A 19,616-nucleotide genomic window follows, 5' to 3' on the forward strand; every position below is an offset into this window, starting at 1 on the left:
CCTGCAGATTCTCCGGGACTTTGAAGTTGCCCCAGCGTTGAGAATACCCATGCACAGTGCCGGGGGATGTCAGTGCTGGGGCAGTGTCCGGCTTCAAGGACATCAGTGACTGCCACTTCCCTGGGACCCTTGAGTGTCAGGGATGTCCCCTTGGCCAGAGGCCCCAGGATGGGTCTCCTAAGAAGTGGGGTACACAGAAAGCAGGACCGAGCTTGGCGCAATTGGACTTTCTAGCACCACCCAACACTGATGAGGAACAAAAGAGGTGGTTGCAGGCTTGAGTCAGATTTCACCCACTGGCTAAAGACAGGAAAGCGGCCTCATTAGGAGATGGGCTGGGCCAGGTCAGGTGCCACCAGGCATGGTGGGGTGGGGAGGTTGAAGGCTAAAACAGACCTTTCTCTGAGTCTGGGATGGCTCCTTCCTGGGTCCTGACCACTGCCCCTGCCCTTCCAGGTCAGTGATTTTCTCCACGGTGGCTCTGCGCTGGGCCTGAGAAGGTTAATGGAACAGGAAGGGGTTGGTTGGTTAAGAAGTGAGGGGGAGGCAGGAGTACCCCCTTACTCCTCTGTCACCTCTTCCCTCCGTTCATTCCCCTGGCTTCTTGGACCCCAGCTACTGCATGCATCTTACCACAGGACAGATTGCTGCATGACTATTAGATATTTATTTATTTATTTTTGAGACAGAGTCTCGCTCTGTTGCCCAGGCTGGAGTGCAGTGGTGCAGTCTCGGCTCACTGCAACCTCTACCTCCCAGGTTCAAGCGACTCTCCTGCCTCAGCCTCCCAAGTAGCTGGGATTACAGGCACCCGCCACCATGCCCAGCTAATTTTTTTGTATTTTCAGTAGAGCCGGGTTTCACCATGTTGGCCAGGCTGGTCTCGAACTCCTGACCTCAGGTGATCTGCCCGTCTCGGCCTCCCAAAGTGCTGGGATTACAGGCGTGAGCCACCGTGCCCAGCCAACTGTTAGATATTTAGACAGACAGCCTGTGGCCTCTGTTTGGGGGTTTGTGCCTGTGGGGGCAGGGTACTTTACAAATGTCATCTCATTCCCGCCGACTGGGAGATGCCCCTGTGTTCCTCTGCATGAATGTCCCATGTCTTGGGCAGGATACAGGCAGAGCTGGGGATGCCTTTTCATTCCATGGCTATTTCCTGAGCACCCACTGTATGCCAGGCACTGTGCCAGGCACCGGGGATTCAGTGTGAACAAGCCATAGTCCTCACCCTCAAGGGGTCCATAAGTTCACAAGAGACATGAGGAATAAACATGAGACAATAACACAGGGGCTCATTCTGTGCTGGGGGACGTCTGGGGTGCTAGGAGTCACCAAGGAAAGTGTTCCTGTAACAGGAGTGGGGGTGGGGCTCAGGGAAAGCTCCCTGGAGCAGGTGATGCCTAAGAGGGTGGGTGGGCTATGGGAAGAGGAGGTGTTAAAGCCCAGGAGGGGACAGAGCACTGAGCTTTATCCTCTGTGCTGTTGGGACCAGGACCTGGGAGGGGGTGGGGAGGGAGGAGGCTGGGCCTCGTGGGTCCTGAGCCTGTGTCCCGGAGGGCCACTGGAGGGTGTGCTGGGAACAGGGACTCTGAGCTGGGTGGAAGGGCCAGGTGGATGGGGTGGTCGGCTCCCTGGTCGGCATCCTGGGCACAGGACGTGAGAGCCCACCAGACCTCCACCCCCAATGCCGAGCATGGCAGGGCCCCCGACAGCTGGGCCTTCTCCCGCCCCATGTGTCTGCCCATCCCTCCCACAGGTAGACCCCTACCTACCCTACGAGTACACCTGCGAGGGGATGCTGGAGCGGATCCACGCCTACATCCAGCACCAGGTCAGTGAGCCCTCTGATCTCTGCCCCAGATCCTGTCAGACCAGAGGAGGAGGCTGAGCCAGCTTCATTGTCTGCCCAGGGCCCTGCACCTGTGAAACCATCCAGCTCCCTGCTCCCTCCTCCAGCCTGTCCAGTCTCTTTTCCCAGAGTTCCCTCAGGGCTGGAGACAGGCAGGCCTGACTGCAGGCCTGGAAAGCAGCACTGCTCTGGGCACTCCTGCTGTCTGGGCCCAGCCTTAGAGCCCAACTCCACGGCACTAACAGAAACACAAAGACTTTCATTCTTAGAAAACAGTGGTTCGAAAGTCTGCTAACTGATTGGGATTTGGTAACTGAATGGGAAGTGAAGATCCCCAGACTCTCCACCCACCCGCTAAGGATGGCAGTGAGACTGGAATGGGAGATTAGGATCTCTGGCCTGAGAAACCAGGGGACAGCCCCACGGTTTCAAAAGCTCGGCCACCTCAGCCCCCGAGGGAGCGCCCGGGCAGGCAGCTGTCCCAGGAGTACACTCCTTTCTCCTCCCACGGGTGCTCAGGGTGCCTGGAAGTCATGGGTGAGGAGGAGGGCATGCCCTATTCCTGGGGAGTCCTGGCCCCCCACTGCATCCTGGCGGGGAGTCCTGGCCCCCCACTGCATCCTGGCGGGGAGTCCTGGCCCCCCACTGCATCCTGGCGGGGAGTCCTGGCCCCCCACTGCATCCTGGAGGGGAGTCCTGGCCCACCACTGCATCCTGGCGGATCTGAGCTACCATGAGGACTGCAGGTGGCCCAGATGGAGTGTGGCTCTGCAGGCTCCGGGTGTCCAGGGTGATGCCCGGGGTGGGCCTTGGGCTCAGGGCCTTGGGGCAGGTGGCTGTATGGCTGTGAGAAATTTCCACGGATAGTACGTGACCTCCCTTCCTATCTTGTTGGCCCCACCAATATCAGGGGCCGAGAGAGTCTGGTTCTCCCCTGTCCCTTTACAGATGGGAATACTGAGGCCCCCAGAAGGGAGAGCATATTCAGGTGAGGGGGTGAGGGTCGGGGCCGTGGCCAGAACCCAGGACTGAACCCAGACAGGAAGCTCACAGAAAAGCATTCGTGGGGCCCTCCGGCCCCTGGAGTTGAACCCTGCAGGGAGAGCCTCACGGCCAGCCTGGGGCCCTGTCCCCATGGAGGGCAGGGCTCGTGGGCCCCAGGGTAGGAACCCCAGCCTGACCTGAGCATTAAGGCAGCTCCAGGGCACACAGGATGCAGAGGGCCCTGAATCCAAGTTCTGTTCTGCCATCCAACCCCAAGGCCCTGGGTGGGTGCCGTGACCTCTGAGCCTCCATAATTCCTGTAAGCGATCTGGAGACATGAGTGTCCATGAGAAGTAAATGAAATAATGCAGGTAAAGCTACCTGGTATTCAGTAAGCGCCCAGTAGTGGTGGCTCGTACTGGCACGGCAGGGCCACACCTTCAGATGTCTCCCAGGCACACCTGGGTCGCATTTCCCCACCCTAACACTGCTCTCCTCCTTGCAGGACTTCTGCATAGCTCCAGGCCCTGCCCTACCAGAGGCCCACGCCCCGCAGAGCCCCTTTGTCCTGGCCCCCAATGCCACCCACCTCGAGTGGGCTCGGAACACCAGCTTGGCTCCTGGGGCCTGGCCCCCTGCGCACTCCCTGCGGGCCTGGCTGGCCGTGCCTGGGAGGGCCTGCACCGACACCTGCCTGGACCACGGGCTAATCTGTGAGCCCTCCTTCTTCCCCTTCCTCAACAGCCAGGACGCCTTCCTCAAGTGAGTGTTCCCCCACCCTTCCCACCCAGCCGCTAGCTATCCTCGCTGGCCCAGCCGGGCTCACTGAGAGCTCTCACGCCCAGAACCGGCCCTCAGCCCTGCCAGTGTCGGGGGATGTAATGCTTTCCAATGAGTCAGGAAGGATCCAGAAGGGATCCGCCAAGCCATTATCCAGGTCATTGCTGCCCTACTCTTGGCCAAGCCCTAAACTACCAGGGAAAGCTCCTTCCATTGCCTGCTCTCTTCCACCCACTCAGCCCACTGCCCAGCCTGTTTGGGCATCGTCCTGTCCCAGACCATGAAAGCTGTCCCGGGTGCTCCTCCTACTGGGTGTGCCTGGGTCCCCAGCCCCTCCAGGCCAGGCCCCTCTCTTCTCCAGGGGTCCTTGGACAGCAGGTGGAATAAAGGAGCCGTAACACATCTCCTTACCTAGGCTGGGATGGGATGGGCCAGAGAAGGGCAGCAGGCAGGACTAGGCTAGGGGCAGCCCCTACCCCGCCCCAGCCCTTCTGCCCAAGTGACCAACGCTGAGTGACGGTGCTGTGCGGTGCCTGCCAGGCTGCAGGTGCCCTGTGACAGCACTGAGTCAGAGATGAACCACCTGTACCCAGCCTTCGCCCAGCCTGGCCAGGAGTGCTACCTGCAGAAGGAGCCTCTGCTCTTCAGCTGCGCCGGCTCCAACACCAAGTACCGCCGGCTCTGTCCCTGCCGCGACTTCCGCAAGGGCCAGGTGGCCTTGTGCCAGGGCTGTCTGTGAGTCCACCTCTGCCGCCCTGCCTGGCACCCACGCTGGCTCTCTCCTGCCACAGGAGAAAGCACCAGCAGGTTCTGAGCTCTGGCTGCTTGTCCTCCTCGCAACCCCTCCAGGCTGGAGCTTCCTTCCTTAGCCGGGAAGCTGGCAGAGGAGAGCCGTGCACAGGAATAGGAGGAGGCAGCACGCCTAGCCCCTGGGACCTCCCAGGCAGGCTCCAGTTCTCTCCTAGGGACTCACGGCAGCATCATGGCCAAGCAGATGTCGGACTGCTCAGAGTTCGCATGGCCCAGGAGCAGGTGGTTGGAGGCCCCTGGCTTTGTGCAAAGCCAGATCTGGGCCAGGGGGCGAAAGGAACCCAGTCATTCTTGGGCCCAGGATGGGGCCTGTAGACTTGCAAGGGAGAGGAGCAGGGACCAGGCTGCCCCACGGTCCCTGAAGGGTCCAAGGAGGGGCCCTCCCCATGGCCCTGGAGAGCGGTCCTGGGTGGTACCTGCTCCAGGCAGGGAAACTGGAGGCTCGCCCTTCTCCTGTGAGGGGAGCTAGGCACACAGGGCCCATTGGTGTTTGGGATGTGGACAGAGGGGCAGGGGGCTGGGAGAAGGCTAAGCCGAGGGGTCCTATTTGTGCCTCCCCTTAGCCCCTTCCCTCCCGATTTCCTGATTCCCTCTACACTTGAGGACCACAGTTGGGGGTGCAGGGACCACCCAGACCCTGGTTGAATTGTTTCTCTCTCCTGCTTGTTCTAACCCTTGTCACTCTGGGCTTCTCCCAAAACCCATCCTGGCATGACCTGCGACTCCAGACGGTGGATTTGTTCCAAAGCCTCAATCCCTACCCCCTCCAAGGGGCAGGTTTCCACTCCAGCCTCAGAGAACAGGCTCTGGGACCCCCGCCCGGGGGTGGCCTTCATGCACCAGCCACTTCCGCAGGTGCTGACTCCCCCACTCCCCGGCATTTTTTGCAGACAAGGGCTTGGGATGGAGCCTCAGCCCCATGGTACGCCCTGCCCAGTTTCCAGTTGCCCTGTCCACTTACCCCAGGTAGCCCCCCACCCCATCAGTGCCGAGTCCTCGTCCCTACCTCCGGCTTCGAACCGCCTCCGGATCTAGCTGTCCTTCTCCGAGTGGCATGCCTGCCCCAGGATGCCCCCTTTCCTTTCCCCCATGCCCAGAGCCCTGCCTGCCTCAGCGGGTCAGGCCTTCAGAACACTGCCACCCACCCAGTTTTATAATCCCGCTCCCTCTCCAGGCAACCCCACCCACCAACCTAGGCCTGCTCCTCCGCCCTTCCCGGGAGGCAGCCCCGGGATGCTGAGAGTTGGTGGAGGGGCCAGGCTGGACACTTCCCATGGGAGTCCCCTCCAGACCTGGCTGGCCCCTGCAGCCACAGAAACCACGATGGCAAAAAAATCTCATTGGTTCCCAAGGACTAACCTGTGGGGGAAAGCAATAGAGACATTCTTTTTCTCTCTTTTTTTAAAGATTTATTTCTTGAAATAATAAATATTTTATTGGGATGTGAGATGCGGAAGAGGAACTGTGCTGATTCTCATCTTTTCCTGCGGCATCCAGAGCTCGCCCAGGGTGGAGGGCAGATAGCCAGGGTCCCCAGGTTCTGCTCCATGTCACTTGGGGCACATGGGGTGCTCAGGTCTGCAGAGCTGGGTGCTCTCCGCTTCAAGCCGCCCAAAGGAAGTCGCTGCTGGTGGCAGTGACCCAGGGTCATCTCCTGGCTGCCCCAGAGCTGTGACTGCAGGCACCCTGACAAGCAGTGGTGAACTCAGTCATGTTCACCTCAGGCTGGCCTCTGCCTACCTCCAGCTGGCTGTGACAGTGGCTGCACGAGGTCAGAGAACACAAATCCATTTTGATAAGAGCCTGAGCCACATCATGAGAAAATGAGCCGGTGTTTACCGCCTCGGGCACTGGGCTGAGAGTTTGTCCCATGCTTGAGTTGTCATTTCGTGCACTCAGCTACCCTAGCAGGTAAGTACTATTATGTTAATATTTCCATTTTACAGCGAGAGGCACAGAGAGTTCAAGTAACTTGCCCAAGGTCACACAGCTTGTAAGCAGGGAGGTGGGATTTGCTATAAAATGGGGATCGTTTTCAAGTCGTGGTAAGGAGCAAATGGCTGGATAGAGTGACAGCCTGGCATGGTGGCCCTGCATGCACGGTCTTCGCTCCACGCTTTTTTTTTGAGACGGAGTCTCGCTCTGTCACCCAGGCTGGAGTGCAGTGGCACAATCTCAGCTCACTGCAACCTCTGCCTCCTGGGTTCAAACGATTCTCCTGAGTTCAAGCGATTCTCCTGCCTCAGCCTCCCAAGTAGCTGGGACAACAGGCGCATGCCACCACACCCGGCTAATTTTTGTATTTTTAGTAGAGACGGGGTTTCGCCATGTTAACCAGGCTGGTCTGAAACTCTGGACGTCAGGTGATTCACTTGCCTCGGCCTCCAAAAGTGCTGGGATTACAGGCATGAGCTACCATGCCAGGCCTTCGCTCCAGGTTTTATGTGATCCTGTATTTGAGTCACTGCACAATCAGGGCCTTCCTTCCCACCAAGGGTTCTCTACTGGGGCAGTTTTGTTCCCTGGAGGACAGCTGGCACTCTTTTGGATTGTTGTGACTTGAGACGGGGTGGCATGCTATTGGCCTTCAGTGGGGTAGAGTCCAAGGATGCTGGCAGCATCCTCCAGTGCATAGAACAGCCATACCACGTAGGATGATCTGGCCTGGAGCATCAGCAGCGCCAAGCTTCACACACCCTGTTCCAGGCCAGTGGTTCTAAAATTTTGGCGTGCCTCAGAATCACCTGATTCCTGAGCTTACTGAAACACATGTTGCTGGTCCCCACCTGCAGAGTTTCTGATTCAGATCTGGAGTTGGGCCCTGGGATTTGAGTCTTTAATAAGGTCCAGGTGGGCGGGAGGATTGCTTGAGCCCAGGAGTTTGAGACCAGCCTGGGCAACATAATGAGACCTTGTTTCTACAAAAAAAAAAAAAAAGCCAAGGTTGCTGGCATGCGCCTGTGTTCCCAGCTACTCGGGTGGCTGAGGTGGGAGGATGGTTTGAGCCTAGGAATTTGAGGCTGCAGTGAGCCATGATTGTGCCACTGCACTCTAGCCTGGGCAACAGAGCAAGACTTTGTCTCAAAAAAAAAAAAAAAAGAAAGAAAGAAAGAAAGAAAGAAAGAAAAAGGCCAGGCATGGTGGCTCACACCGGTAATCCCAGCACTTGGGAGGCCGATGCTTGAGTTAGAGACCAGCCTGGGTAACACAGACCTCATCTCTCTAAACAAAAACAAAAACAGAAAAAACCTCTGGGTGCTGCTGCTACTACAGGGGGCCAGGGCCCACATTTTGAGAACAGCTGGTCTAGACCAAGCAGGTACTAGTAGGCATTTCAAACATGAGAGTACCAATAACTTGGTACTAGTTTTTAATTGACAGTGACTATGGCCGTTTTCTTCTGTTCCAGCATGTAATGCCAGGTGAGAGACCTCATACAACCAAATCTGCTCACAGAGATCAAAGCCACAGGCCATCAGAATTCCTCCTGTCCCCTCATTTTACAGATGGAGGCCTGAAGAGAACAGGGGCCTGGTCCATATCGTATAGCTGGAGGAAGAGCCCAGATCTCAGTCCCTCTCTGCTGTGCTGCTTAAAAGAGGCTGAGAAAAGTATAGTTGAGCCAGGCATTTTCCATGGTCTCGTCCAGCAGGAGGGGGTTAGGGCTCAGAAACCTGGCCAAGGCCTTCTTTAGGAACTGAGCCTAGTTAGGGAAAAAAAAAAAAAAAAGGCCAGGTGCGGTGGCTCACGCCTGTTGTCTCAGCGTTTTTGGAGGACAAGGTGGAAGAATCTGAGGTAGAAGGATCACTTAAGCCTAGGATTTCAAGCAACATGGCAAGAACCCATCTCTACAAAAATTGTTATTATTTTTATTTTTTTGAGATGGAGTCTCACTGTGTCACCCAGGCTGGAGTACAGTGGCGTGATCTCGGCTCACTGCAACCCCCGCCTCCCAGGTTCAAGCAATTCTCCTGCCTCAGCCTCCCGAGTAGCTGGGATTACTGGGATTACAGGCACCTGCTACCACGCCCAGCTAATTTTTGTATTTTTAGTAGAGACAGGGTTTCGCCATGTTAACCAGACTGGTTTTGAACTCCTGACCTTAGGTGATCCACCCGCCTCAGCCTCCCAGTGCTGGATTACAGGCATGACCCACTGCGCCCGGCCTACAAAAATTACTTAAAAATTAGCTAGTGTGGTGGCAAGTGCCAGTGGTCCCAGCTACTCGAGAGGCTGAGGTGGGAGGATTGCTTGATCACTTGAGCCCGGGAGGTCCAGGCTACAGTGAGCTGTGATCGTGCCACACCACCGCACTCTAGCCTGAGTGACAGAGTGAGGCCCTGTCCCCCCCCAAAAAAAAAAAAAAAAGGACTTCTTTTTTTGAGCAGTTTTATGTTCACAGCAAAGTTGGGTGGAAAGTAGATTTCCCATATGCCACCTCCCCCACATACACAGGCCACCCCCACCATCCACATCCCCTACCAGAGTGGTCCATGTGTTCCAATCTATGAGCCTACACTGAGTATCATCAACCAAACACAGTTCACATTAGGGCTCACTCCTGGTGCTGTGTATTCTACGTGTTTTGGCAAATCTTTAATGAGATGTATCCACTATTATGGCACCATACAGAGTGGTTCCATTGCCCTAAAAGTCCTCTCTGCTACCCCTATACATCTCTGCCTCCTCCTAACCCTGGAAAACCACTGATCTTCCGACCGTCTCCATAGTTTTACCTTTTCCAGATCATCAGGTAGTTGGAGCCCTACAGTCTGTAGCCTTCTCAGATTGGCTCCTTTCCCCTAAGTAACATGCATCTAAGATTCCTCTGCATCTTCTTGTGGCTCGGTGCCTCATTTCCATTTAGCACTGAATAATATTCCATTGTCTGGATGGATCACAGTTTGTTTACAAATTCACCTACTGAAGGACATCTTGGTTGCCTCCAAGCTTTGGCAGTTCTGAATAAAGCTGCTATAAATGTTCACGTCCAAGTTTTTGAGTGGAATCCATTTTCTTTTCTATTTTCTTTTCTGCTTATAACAGTCACAGTCATTTATTTTGCCCACAGATCTGCAATTTGGGCAGGGCTTGGTGGAGGTAATTTGTCTCTGCTTCACGTGGCATCAGCTGAGGTGGCTTGCCCCGAGGCTGGAGAATCACTTCCAGGACAGCTCACTCATGTGGCTGGCAAGTTGGTGCTGTCAGCTGGGGAGCTCAGCAGGGGATTTGGGCTGGGGACCATGGTTCTCATCCGTGTAGGCCTTTCCAAGGACTCTTGTGCTTCCTTGCAGCATGGTGGCTGGGTTCCAAGAGGGAACATCCCAGGAGGACAAGGTGGAAGTGAAAGGCATTTTTTTTTAACTAGCCTTGGAAGCCACATGCTGTCAATGCTGGCATACTCTATTGGTCAAGAGAGTCACAAAGCTCCTCGTGCTGCAGCTCATGAGGAGGGGACATAGATGCCACCTCTCAGAGGGGTGTCAAAGTCACAGCAGAAGAAGTGCTCGTGGAATGGGATATAGTGTTGCCTCTATCTTTGGAAAATATAATCTGCCAAAGATGTATCTTGGTCTTCCAGCATTTCTGGACTGTTGTCCTCATCCGGTCCAAGATGGCTCCCTTCTAAGGCCTCATTCCATCCAATGAAAGAGAAAAAGGAGAGGGGGAGTCAGCTCATGCCACTTCTGATTGTGCTCCATTGGCCAGAGCTTAGTCACATGGCCATACCTAGGTTTACCGGTTTATTGTAAAGGATTTTGCAAAGGATACAGATGAGGAGATGCATAGGGCAAGGTATGAGGGGGGTGGAGGACACGGAACTTCCGTGCCCTCCCTGGACGGCCACCTCCCAGGAACCTCCACATGTTCAGCTGTCCAGAAGCTCCTGGACACAATTTCCAACTAATTCGGGTAAATGCCAAGGAACACGATTGCTGGATCATATGGTAAAAGTACATTTAGCTTTGTAAGAAACTGCCAAGCTGTCTTCCAAAGTGGCTATAGCATTTTGTATTACCAGCCCTGAATGAGAATTCCTGTTCCTCCACAGCCTCACCAGCATTTGGGGTTGTCAGTGTTTTGGATTTGGGCCATTCTGATAGATGTGCAATGGTATCTCATTGCTGTTTTAATTTGCATTTCCCTGATGACATATGATGTGACATATGTATTTGCCATCTGTGTATCATCTTTGGCGAGGTGTCTGTTCAGGTCTTTTGCCCATTTTTTAATTGAGTTGTTTTCTTAGTGTTGAGTTTTAATAGGTCTTTATATATCAGCCTACTTTTGAATCCTGTCTGAACTTTTAAATGAAGCTGGAGGGGCTGTCTGGCAGTAGTTGGGGGAGAAGTTGAGAATTAGAATTTGCAGCCCAGATGTTAGTGCCAGGCAGAGCTGCGGCTCCCACGCCTTCCTCTGAAGCTGGCCACACCTCCTTCAGCCCTGGCCCAACTCTGAACAGTGGAGGGAAGGGCAGGCACGGGCTGGCCTCACCACCACCCTGCCTGGTGACCACCCCTCCCCACGCACAGGTGAGGAAACAGGTGATGAAGCCCCTCAGCCCGTGGACTCACCTGAGGAGCCAATTAAACCAAAAACCAAAATATCTAGGCAGGGCGGCTCACACCTGTAATCCCAACACTTTGGGAGGCCGAGGTGGGCAGATCACTTGAGGTCAGGATTTCGAGACCAGCCTGCCCAACATGGTGAAACCCAGTCTGTACTAAAAATACAAAAATTAGCTGGGCGTGGTGGTGCATGCCTGTAATCCCAGCTACTCGGGAGGCTGAGGCAGGAGAATCGCTTGAGCCCAGGAGGTGGAGGTTGAGACTCCATCTCAAAAAAAAAGAAAAAATTCTTATTTTTAGAGTCATGGTCTCACTCTGTCACGCAGGCTGGAGCCCTCAAACTTCTGGGCTCAAGCGATCTTCCCACCTCAGCCTCCTGAGTAGCTGGGACCACAGGTGTGCGTCACCAAACCTGGCTAATTTTTTTTATAGAGATGGGGGTGGGCATCTCTATGGACACTATGTTGCCCAGACTTGTCTCAAACTCCTAGGCTCAAGTGATCCTCCCACCTCGGCCTCCCCAAGTGTTGGGATTACAGGCGTGAGCCACCGCACCCAGCTAGGCATCAGCGTCTCATCAAGCACTCCTCTATGTGTCTAGTGTGGTTCTACTGTGAACCACTGCACTTACCCATCATACCTGGCTAGCTCCTCTCTGCAGCCCTCGTGGCTTTGCCCTCCAAGGAGGGAGAGGAGGTTGAGTACCAACTAGGGGAGGCCTCATTTGAAGCCTTGGCCTCCAGCCCCAGCCCCTGGTCTGAAGCAATTTCTCTCGTAGCCCAGGGCCCACTAGGCTGAGTCCAGTGGAGGAAAAGGCGTGGGGTCCAGCTGGATCTGGGGGCAAAGGATGCAAACAGGCCTTGGCTGGCTCCAAGACAGTCCTGAAGTTCAAGGGCGGGAGAAATAACGTGAGTGGGAGGCTGGTAACAAGTTCCGTCCCCCAGAGCCAGGAGGCTGGAGGGCAGCAGAGAGGATGGGGTCCCAGGTCCCAGCAGGCCTGTGGAGGTCCAGGAGGCAGTCCCCACCCTGGGTTCTTCTCTTGGCAGCCAAGGCACCCTCTTAGGTGGGCTGGGCGGGGCTGGAAGCCAAGCAGCTAGACCTGGTGGACCTGCCTTCCCTGTGCTCCGGCCCTACAGCTGCCCCAACTCCGTTGGCTGACTTAGAAGGCTCCCAAAGACCCCATATGTTCCCTAACCCCACCTTCCCACAGCCTCCCCTGGGGAAGATCTGACTTCTGGGAGGCGAGAGCCCAGGCAGTTTGGGGTCTCAAAAAAGAGGTCCACAGGGTTTAGGTTTATCCACCCCTTTCTGCCCGGCCACACTGGCTCCTCCACGTATAGGCCTAGCACTCTCTAAAAGGGAATCAACGTATCCCCTTAAAGGGGGGCGGGGTCCTCTTTTCAGGACTGTGCTAGGGTGAAGCTGCCCTGCTCCTCCTTGGCTGTACAGGTGCAGACCCCACCACCCCATCCCGACAAGCCCGGCTCGGAAGGGAAGATGCGGTGAAAGCCCGGTCACGGTCCTCGCAAGAGCACCGAGCTCCTCGCCAGGCTGGCACCCGGCACCCCAACCTGCTGCTGCGGAACTCCCTCTTAGTTTGCACTTCAGCTTCCTCCTCTGTAGAATAAGGGACATAATCCTGAGACACAGGTGTTTTGAGGACTAAAGGAGGTAAGGCAGGTAAGATTCCAGGTGCTGCCTCTGAGATGAGGTGGCTGTTGATGACTGCAAGACACTCAGCTGCTCTGGGGAGCCACGCTGTCTCCAGGGGCAAGGAGCTGCCACCCCTCCTAGCAGGAGAGCACAGTAAGGCTCAAGTGGTCCCTGGCTCCCAGCCTGCTGCCGCCCAAGGTTGGAAACCCCAAACCTGGGGGAATCTTCTCACCGCAGCTGCTAGGGGGTGGCTGTCCTTGGGCAGAACAACACAGAAGATGCTGTGGGTTGAATTATGTTCCCCCAAAAAGATGCATTGAAGGCACCCCTGGTGCCTGTGAATAGGATCTTTCTTGGAAATAGGGTGTGTGCAGATGTTCATCAATTTGAGATGAGGCCAGACTGGATTAGCATAGGCCTTAAGTCCAATGACTGGTGTCCTTATCAGAAGAGGACCCAGGGACACACAGGGAAGAAATCCCTGTGAAGACAGAGGCAGACATCAGAGCCATGCAGCTGCCCCAGCAAATACTAAGGACTGCTGGTGACCGCTGGAAGCTGGGAGGGCAAAGATGGACCCTTCTCCAGCGCCTTCAGAGGGAACACGGCCCTGCTGGCACCCTGATGTTGGACTTCTGGCCTCCAGAACTGTGAGGAAATACGCTCCTGTGGTTTTAAGCCACAGCTTATGGTAAGTTACTATAACAGCCGTGGGAAGCTCATACAGAAGGGGTCAGACTTCTGCTGCCTTTCAAGATAATAAGAGGCTGAGCCACACATCGTCAGTTGGGAGTTAAACGGCCCCCTAGCCAGGCCGCTGGCTCCAGTGTGCAGCCCGCTTTATCTTTTCGCAGAAAAGCAAAGTGTTTGCTGAAAAAAAGCCTCGAAGGAAAAAGAACGCAGCCCCCCAGGGATGCAGACCAGTCCCCCCGCCCCAAAAAAACACCCACAACACAGACCTTCAGGGCACCTGGGGTGCAGAATCCAGGCGCTTACAGCAGGAGAAGGGGGTGGTCCCCAAGCCTGACTTTTCAGGTTGATTCTGCGCTCCTCTGGGACTGGGCCCCTCTCCGAGTCAGCCTGAGATCATCTCCCTCTGAGTCTCAGCTAAAAATAGTCCAGGCTCCGACGTCTGCATATATTTGAATATTGGGCTCAAGAGACCGTGATTCTGGGGAAACAGTGCAGCTGGTTCCCCCTGATGTTGGAGCGTGAAGCCAACAGAGCACGTTCTCGCCATTAAACTCTCAGCTCCCACAGCTGCCCAGGCCTGACCACCAGCCATCTCTTCCTTAGAGACCCTTTGTGGGGTGTCTTCTCCAGTCTGGGGCCCCATGGAGCAGCCCAGAGCAGCCCAGAGCTGGGTGGGATTTGGCTTTTGGAGTGCTGGGAGAGTTTCAGGCTGGTGTCTGAGGCCTGGGAGGGCTCCTTGGGCCCACAGCAGATACCCCTGGCCCCCGTGGCTCCCCCAGCCGCATGCTGGTGCCCCCTCCCCCATCCTTGGGCCTCAGAAGGTGAAGGGTGGGTGGAGACTATGAATCCCCCAGCCTTGTCTCAAGCTGGATTTAGACACCCTCACTTTCCCCTTTCTTTTCCCTCTCCCCATCACCATCCCTTCAGCAAACATTCTGCCAGGAGCAGTGCTTGGTAAGGCACTAAGCCCAGAGGGTACAGTCTCCTGTCTAGTGGCTGTGTCCTGAGCCCCTGTGTCCAGGGCTGGGCCTGCTGAGGACTCAAGTGGGCTTCCTGAATCTGCTGGTGCCTGGTTTTAATCAGTTCTGGAGACCGCTCTGCCAATATCTCCGATCTTCCTTCTCCCATAGTGACAGGCCCCTCTCCCCATCTCCCTGTGCTGGGGATGGGTGTTTTTGCTCTCTCCTTCCACAGAGACCACAGTCCTGAAGGGGCCTGGCTTTATGCAGGGGTCTTGATTCTGCATGTCCGTCCCCCAGGCCACACCTCTCATCTCCATGGATTAGTCAGAGTCCAAGCCCTGGACCCCAGGACCAGGAAGCCTCGGCCTGCGCTGGCCACACTCATGCGGCCACCATCTGGTTTTCAGCTCCTGGTTCACTCTGGCCCTTGGGCTTCCCTTCCTTCCTGCAAGCTCATCTCTGCCTTAAGCTGGATGTGGATGCTAGTGGTGGTTCCTTTCCTTTCCATTTTCCTTTCCTTTCTCTTCTTCTCCCCCTCTCCTCCCCTCCGCTTTTCTTCTCTCGACTGACTCTCATGCTCTGTCACCCAGGCTGGAGGGCAGTGGCGTGATCCTGGATCACTGCAACCTCCACCTCTTGGGTTCAAGCAATTCTCCTGCCTCAGCCTGTCGCGTAGCTGGGGTTACAGGCACCCACCACCACTCCTGGCTTTTTTTTTGTTGTTGTATTTTTAGTAGAGACAGGGTTTTGCCATGTTGGCCAGGCTGATCTCACACTCCTCACCTCAAGTGATCTGCCCGCCTTGGCCTCCCAAAGTGCTAGGGTGACAGAGCCACTGCACCCGGCCGGTTTCTTTTATTTTCTGGTGTTTCATAAAGAAAGGCTACGCAGTTCCCGTGCCTGACATAGGACGAAGTTGTTAACCTTCCCAGAGGTGCTTTCATGTAAAGAGTGGCTTCTCTTCTGGGATACAACAAAGAACGTGGGCCGTGGAGTCAGACAGCCCCGGGGTCAAACCTTGTTTTGGGCCCCCATCACTAGCTGTGACCCACAGAGTTTACGTCTCTGAAATTTTGTTCCATCACCTGGTTAAATGGGGACAATATCACCGTCTTGGAAACAAATGGCCACAAATTTAAGTGGCATAAAATAACACAATATATCTTACAGTCCTGAACATCAGAAGTCCGGAACGGCCCTCACTGGGCTAAAATCAATGTGTCGGCAGGGCTGCCTGCGTCCCTCCTGGAGGCTGTATGAGAGAATCTATTTTCTTCTTCTTCTGTTTTCTAGAGGCTGCCTGCAGTCCCTGGTTCTCGACCCCTTCCTGCATCTTTAGAGCAAGCAATGACCAGCCGACTCCTTCCTGTATCTCATTCCTCTGATGCTGACTCTCCTGCCTCCCTCTTTCACTTTTTTTTTTTTTTTGAGACAGGGTCTCACTCTGTTGCCCAGGCTGGAGTGCACTGGTGTGAGCATGGCTTACTGCTGCCTCAACTTCCTAGGCTCAAGTGATCCTCCCACCTCAGCCTCCCAGGTAGCTGGGACTACAGGTATGCGCCTCCACGCCCAGCTAATTGTTGTATTTTTAGTAAAGATGGAGTTTTGTCGTGTTGCCCAGGCTGGTCTCGATTTCCTGAGCTCAAGCGATCTGGCCGCCTTGGCCTCCCAAAGTGCTGGGATTACAGGCATGAGCCACTGCACCCAGCCTTCAAATGTTAATCTCATCCAGAAACACTCTCAGAGAAACACCCAGAATGTTTGACCAGTACCTTAGCACCCCATGGCCCAGTCAAGTTGACAGATAAAATTTCTCACCATGACCTTTCAGAGAAGGAGTAAATCTCATCACACACACTAAGGTGCTGGGGTCAGCTCCCATGAGCTCCCAGAGATGGTTGTTAGATTTTCAGGAATTTTGCAAGCCAGTTGTTAAATCGTTAGTATCTCCAAACCGGCCAGGGTGGGAGTGTTACACCATGGAAACTGGCAAGTACCAGAATTCAGGACTTTTTCTTATTTGCATTTTGCCTTGTTCTAGACCTTGTATATAAAGATCAGTGTGATCCCCTTTAAATATCTATCCTTGGGGGGGGTGTGTGTGTGTATAACTTTTTTTTTTTTTTTTGAGACTGAGTCTCACTCTGTTGCCCAGGCTGGAGTGCAGTGCTGTGATCTTGGCTCACTGCAGCCTCCACCTTCTGGGTTCAAGCGATTCGCTTGCCTCAGCCTCCCTAGTAGCTGGGATTACAGACACCTGCCACCACACCCACTAATTTTTGTATTTTTAGTAGAGATGGGGTTTTACCATGTTGGCCAGGCTGGTCTCCAACTCCTGACCTCAAGTGATCCGCCTATCTCAGCTTCCCAAAGTGCTGGCCTTGGGGTATAATTTATCACTACTTTTCCTGAGGTTAGTTAAGTAATGTGCATCAAAGCCTTAAAAACACACGTCCTTTGATCAGTTAATTTCACCTTTAGAAATGTCACCTAGGTAAGTGAATGAGGGTATGGGTAGATATCTATGCAAAAGCCTGTTCATCAGATTTGTTTAGAATAATGAAAAGTGGGAAATGGCCCAGTAGTAAGGAACTGATAAGTTAAGGGACCTGTATGCCCCTACAGTGGAATATTATAGAATCATAAATAATGAAATGGTAGGCCAGGTGCAGTGGCTCAAGCCTATAATCCCAGCACTTTGGGAGACCGAGGTGGGAGGATCACTTGAGCTCAGGAGTTCGAGACCAGCTTGGACAACATGGCGAAACCCCATCTCTATAAAAAATACAAAAATTAGGCAGATATGGTGGTGTGCGCCTGTAGTCCCAGGTACTTAAGAGGCTGAGGTGGGAAGATCACTTGAGCCTGGAAGTTTGAGGCTGCAGTGAGCCAAGATTGCGCCACTGCACTCCAGCCTGGGTGACAGAGTGAGATCCTGTATCAAAAAAAAAAAGGAAGAAAGAAATGTTAGATGATTATTTTGTTTCTGGAGAGCGAGTTTACCAGCTCACCAGTGACCACACATGTCAGGTGCCTTGGCTGGTGGTAAAGGTAATTCTCTTTTCTTCCCCACTTTGCTGAAGACAAAAGTCTTCATTATCCAGTGAAGGAGCTTCCCGAAGGTGAAGTGCCACCCTGGTGGAAGGTTTTTTTGTCCGGTGTGGCCCGTGGCTCCTCCAGGCCCTCCTTTCCCCCAGCCCTGCCCCACATTCTGGAAGCCCCGCCTCAGTCCAGAGTGCTCCTGGCACCCTACCCCTGGCCCAGGCGAGCCGGATTGGAGCCGGCACAGGCAGCTCCTCAGAGCCTGCTCATCGAGGATTTGACAGTCAGCGTGTGACTTGCAGTCTGAGTGGGGCCCTGCCTCCCCTTGCCACTACTTAAGAAAATAATTAATAATAATTAATAAATAAACTGGGATTATTGAGAGCCATTTACCACAAAGGGCCTCAGGGTACACTGCACTCAAGCATAATTAAAAGTGGCATCTTTTAAACTTCGATTTGAAATGAAAACTGGCTCGATTGCCCAGTGCAGTCTGGGCCTCTCTCTGATCCCAACTTTGCAGATGGAGCCTGAGATGATCGGAGGAGGTGGGGAGGTTTGTCCTGAGGGTGAGGGTACAGCCGGAAAGCATGGGGAGGACCTTCAGGAGTGTGGTCCCAAAGATCAGAGTGGGCCTTCAGTCTGAGAGGGCTGGTGCAGCCATGGCCACCAGCAGAGAGGGAACAGGATGGCCTGGAGTCAGGTGACCATTTACTACCGAGGGAGAGGATGAAATCCCTGGTGCCAAACTCAGGCCACTTGGCCCCTGCGTGCCAGCTGGGTCTAAAGGGAACAGGTTTCCCCTATTAGGCCCAATGCCCTGTGCTCCTTCCCTGGCCAGGGATGGTCATTCATTCATTCATTCATCGAGTTTATTGAGAACCTGCTGCCCGCAAGCACCACTCTGGAGATACAGCTGTGCACAAAAGAAGGTGCCTGCTCTCGGGGAGCTTATAATGCAGTTGGCAGAAGACAGACAATAAACAAATATTTAATACATGCCACAGAGAAAATTATAGCAAGAGGGTGAGGGAGTGTGGAAGGTGGGAAGGTAGTCCTGGGTTTCCAGGGCGATCTCATGGAGATGACATTTGGGCAGGAAGTGAGGGAGTGAGCCAAAGGGACGAGCATCCAGGCAGTAGGAACAGCCTGTGCAAAGGCCCTGAGGCAGGTGCAAGATGGAGGAAAGAGGCTAGCATGGGTGGAGCAGAGCAGGGAGGGGAGAGTGAGGATCAGACTCATTCTAAGAGTTGCTGAACTCCAGTCCTGTGGGTGGCCCTGGACTTGAACCTTGAGATATAGTGGTAAACATAGCCATCCTCATCCTCAAAGAGTTCAGTGTCTATGGGGAGGGCCCCACCACGGAGAGGCACTTAGATGGCTGGTGGTGAGGTATGTGGCTCCTCGGGGCTTCTGATTGGCCAGGTGGGAGCACTGCCCTGAAAAGCTTGGCCAGGTGTGGTGGCTCACACCCATAATCCCAGCACTTTGGGAGGCCGAGGCGGGTGGATCACCTGAGGTCAGGAGGTCAAGACCAGCCTGACCAACATGGAGAAACCCTGTCTCTACTGAAAATACAAAATTAGCCGGTTTGGTGGCACACGCCTGTAATCCCAGCTAGTCAGGAGGCTGAGGCAGGAGAATCACTTGACCCGGGAGGCAGAGGTTGCGGTGAGCTGAAATCATGCCATTGTACTACAGCCTGGGCAACAAGAGTGAAACTCCATCTCAAAAAAAACAAAAAACAAAAAACTGGGCATCCCGACTTACGCAAGGGCAGGTGGTGCCTGGAGAGCCCTCCCTCCGCATCTCCCACCTCTCAGGAGCCCCCAAGGTGGGCCTAGGAGGCAGCTTCACCTTAGAGGCTATATCCCACTCATTTCCCATCTCTCTCCCACCTCTCTCCCACCAGCTTCTCTCCCTGCTTCCCTGGCTGTGTCAGCCTTACCCTCTTCCTGTGGAGACACCCTTAGAAACCACTGCTGTCCCCAAACCACAACATGAGGCTGGGACTCACTGTTGACTCTGGATAATGATTGGGTCCTTCCCTCCTCCTGGGGGAAAGGTGCGCAGGCCCCTCCCGGAGGCGGGCTGCCATTAGCCACGAGCACGTGGACCATCTGCAGGTGCCCTGCTCCACGTCCCTGGCTGGGAAATCCTGTTCACTGGCTCTTAATCTTTCTCTAAAATCAGGGGACACTTATCCCTTTATATCCCAAACAAGGCTAACGAAAGCTCCATGAAGGTTACATGGTGGAACCCCAATTCCTG

General features: G+C 54.4%; 1 protein-coding gene across 1 annotated transcript in view; it reads left to right on the forward strand.

Annotated features, from left to right (window-relative positions):
* MGAT5B (alpha-1,6-mannosylglycoprotein 6-beta-N-acetylglucosaminyltransferase B) overlaps window positions 1-5,882 on the forward strand; it is an 80,193-nt gene extending 74,311 nt beyond the window's left edge. The window contains exons 15-17 of the mRNA XM_024235037.3: window positions 1,760-1,834; window positions 3,342-3,598; window positions 4,157-5,882. Of these exons, the coding sequence (XP_024090805.1) occupies window positions 1,760-1,834; window positions 3,342-3,598; window positions 4,157-4,355 (531 nt within the window). The 3' untranslated portion in view covers window positions 4,356-5,882. The remainder of the gene's footprint in view (window positions 1-1,759; window positions 1,835-3,341; window positions 3,599-4,156) is intronic.
* Window positions 5,883-19,616: the final 13,734 nt, after the last annotated feature.

This window comes from Pongo abelii, chromosome 19 (genome assembly GCF_028885655.2).
Source record: "Pongo abelii isolate AG06213 chromosome 19, NHGRI_mPonAbe1-v2.0_pri, whole genome shotgun sequence".
NCBI classification, from domain to species: domain Eukaryota; kingdom Metazoa; phylum Chordata; class Mammalia; order Primates; family Hominidae; genus Pongo; species Pongo abelii.